Genomic DNA, 3,510 nt, shown 5'->3' with positions numbered 1-3,510 from the left:
CTTCACCTGACATCCAGACTTTCGAGCAGTGCAGTGCACCCATCTCGGCTTGCTGAAAGTAATTCACTGTGTGTGCGTTTTTGTCTCCTTCAGAAATGCGCACGCCTGAGCATGCTGGAAGCCCGTGAGCGCCTCGACCCCTGGCGACTGCGGCGAGCGCCTGCGGAGGAGGCGGGCTGAGCGCGGACTCCCGCCTCGAGACCCGCGGCCCGGCCCGGCGCCCCGCGCTCACCATGGAGACGCCCTCGCAGGACTCGCTGCTGGAGTGCCAGATCTGTTTCAACCACTACAGCCCCCGGCGGAGGCCCAAGCTGCTGGACTGCAGGCACACCTGCTGCTCCGTGTGCCTGCAGCAGATGCGGACGAGCCAGAAGGACGTGCGCTGCCCCTGGTGCCGGGGCACCACCAAGCTGCCCCCGGGCTTCTCGGTGTCGCAGCTGCCGGACGACCCCGAGGTGCTGGGCGTCATTGCCATCCCGCACGCCTCCGAGCACACGCCGGTCTTCATCAGACTGCCGAGCAACGGGTGCTACATGCTGCCCCTGCCCGTCTCCAAGGAGCGCGCGCTGCTGCCCGGCGACGCGGGCTGCCGCCTGCTGCCCGGGGCCCAGCCGAAGGCGGTGGCCGTGGTGAGCGTCCCCGCGGCCGAGCAGCAGCCCCTGCAGCCCGCGGCCCCGGGCGAGGCGGCGGCCGAGGAGCCGGACCGGCGCGGCGCGGCCAGGAGCTCCAGCTGGTCCGGCGTGTGCACCGTCGTCCTGGTGGCCTGCGTCCTGGTCTTCCTCCTCGGCATCGTGCTCCACAACATGTCCTGCATTTCTAAGCGCTTCACTGTGATATCCTGCGGCTGAAGGGGCTGCGGGCAAGGCTCCGTGGGTGCCCGCTCGGGGCTGAGCAGCTGTTGGTGGGGGGATCGCAGCGAGAAGGCGCGGGGGCCCGCTGACCCCGGGGAGCCCGGTGCTGGCCCCGGGGCCCTGGGCCGCCATTTGATTATCCGCAGACAGACACGAAGGGCAGACCCGCGGTCCCCGCGGGAAAGCAGGCAGAACGCTCTGATTCCTGGTGGCGACAGCTTCCAAGACGGTTGCATGCATCCTCATAATCACCGATTAAATGGACTGTAATTTATCATTTCTCCAAATCATGTTACGAGATACACCTATTCTACTTAGACGTTAAACTGTTGGAAGTGCATACCGTGTGATCGTCTCTAAATGTGGTCGATTAAAACAAAGATGCTCTGCATACAAGTAGAATTAAACCTGAAAATCCATGTAAAAATTCAACTGCAACATGAAGTGCTGGTTTCTTTCCTTTTTCTTTGAGAAAATGAGACCCTGTCTCCATGTAGTTGCTGTGACTTTTTATACCGTTTTGAATGGCACCCAAAGTAAAATCCGTTAAGCGGACAGTTGTCTTTTCAGGAAAACATCCGAAGGAGTGTTTCCAATGTGGTGTGTTTTGTCACATACCTTCGGGTTCCTTCCCTTGTAATTAGAGCTCGCTATGTGTTTATTAAACCGAAGGCCCGACAGGGGAGCAATAATGCCTAATCCCACAGGAAACCTACATGCCAATTTTCCTCAAGCCATCTCACAAAATAAGAATTTTCAATGTAAATATTGTGTATTTGTGTGTGTGTATAATTTGATTTACCTCAGGTTTTGAATCTTTTCAGGAGAATCCCGGGAGTAAGACTTTGTAGGCGTGAGTGAGTCCAGAGTCTGAAACGGCGGCCACCTTGCGGCCACCTGGACCCCCCCAGCGAGGTGTCACAGACGTGGCACTTCCATACTTGCTCCTCTCTGTGTGTTCAAGTCCTGTATTCTGTAAGGCACAAATGGAGAATACGGAAGATTCTGCCTTTTCTTCCAGCTTTGATGTGTTCTAACAGCCGTGAGTGTTGGTGATTGCTGACAAACCTGGGCTGGCATTTGAAGACAGCCCATGATTATTTCTTGAAAGAGGTTGCTCCACGAGAGTTAGACCACTTCACATTCCAGGTTCTTCTTGTTGGTAGAAGTGAGGTTTTCTCTTGTATTTCAAGATATGTTTTTATTGAGAAAAATGGCAAGGTGAACTAGCAATTCATATTCCCAGTTTAAGTGGACCAGTTCATCATAAATTCTCAAATGTTCTTAAATGTTTAATGGCCTACAGTTGCTCATGAAGAAAGATCTGCTGGTTTTAAATGACACATTCTGTGCCTGAATATGTGTGCATTCAGACATAGCTGTGAGCTTTACAGTTCTAGTTTCTTTTATGGAATTCATGAAGCAAGTGGTGCGTGCCAAGCCCCCCTGCCCCCGCCCCATTCACGGATATGTCCATGTTCCACTGAATTCCTGAAAACGGGACAGAAAAATAAGCAGTGACTGCCTCCAAAATGTAAGGCTAGAAATAATCCTTAAGACTGAGATAATTTAATTTACCTACATGCTAACTTTTACCTTCAAGCAGCACAGAATATACACATTAAAGTTATGGCATTAACTGAGATAAAATGGCAATATAATGAATCGAATCCCAAGCTAATATTCATTGACATGAGAATTTGATATAAAAATATGAACTCGGGTTTTTCAAATCTTTCAAATTTGTCATTAGCCCTTTAGGAAATGTATTTGAAATCTCAGACTAGAAATTAGGTTAAAATGCCATTTTATTGTGTAAGCTATTGGGCATTATACAACAAATCTAGGATTTGTTTGGTATTAATAATTTAGGTATCATATTAGCCAAATAGTATCCTCTGTTACGTAACCTAATATACTGTTGGGTTAGTTTCAATTTCTCAAACTCTCCCAGGCTGCCGTGATGCATGTCTGACCTAATTTCTATTCCTCTTGGGAAAAAAACCCACAGAAATGTTACACTAAGGATTCTGCATTTCAGATGGACTTTACCCTTGCAATGCTAAGTCATGCCATATTCAAATTATTTTTGTGGATATCTACATATGTTTATATCCTATATGACATGACTAGCCCTGGAGTGTAGTGTGATAGAATTTTACATGGTCTGTAGGTTATATGTAGACACTGACATACGTGATGATACTGTGTTTCTTAGCACAAACCCATAGAGTACAAATGTCCACATACTTTTTACTGAAAAACAATCCCAATTGCAGTTGAGCAGTGCAAAATTAATCGGCTCTATGATAGATTCTTGACATTACAATTTAAGGTACAATAGCAACCCAAATCAGGATTTTTGTGTGTCTTACTGATGTAAAGCCACTGTTTAAGTGGATTCTGCCTGCTAGTTATTTATTTGTGTACCTGCTTATCAGCGTGCAATCCTGTGTGTGAGTGTGCGCATGTGTGTCGGCGTCTCAGCCTGCCGGATAGAATTTTATAGGCTTAGTGTTGTTTAATGTTATTCGGCATCCACTGCTCTGGCCCTCTGGCACTTACTCATGACCCTGAGAACACGTCTACCCCATGTGACGCAAGCCCAGTGACACCATCAGCCAGAACTCACAGTTCACATCAGTGAAAAAACTCACAA

General features: G+C 48.8%; 1 protein-coding gene across 1 annotated transcript; it reads left to right on the top strand.

Annotated features, from left to right (window-relative positions):
* The first annotated feature begins 233 nt into the window (after nt 1-233).
* RNF152 (ring finger protein 152) lies at nt 234-848 on the top strand. The gene has a single exon (XM_068993540.1). The coding sequence runs from the start codon at nt 234-236 to the stop codon at nt 846-848; it is 615 nt and encodes a 204-aa protein (XP_068849641.1).
* Nucleotides 849-3,510: the final 2,662 nt, after the last annotated feature.

Source organism: Capricornis sumatraensis, chromosome 21 (assembly GCF_032405125.1).
Source record: "Capricornis sumatraensis isolate serow.1 chromosome 21, serow.2, whole genome shotgun sequence".
Classification (NCBI taxonomy): domain Eukaryota; kingdom Metazoa; phylum Chordata; class Mammalia; order Artiodactyla; family Bovidae; genus Capricornis; species Capricornis sumatraensis.
Note: the sequence above shows the minus strand (reverse complement) of the source record. Positions and strands in the feature narration are given on the sequence as shown.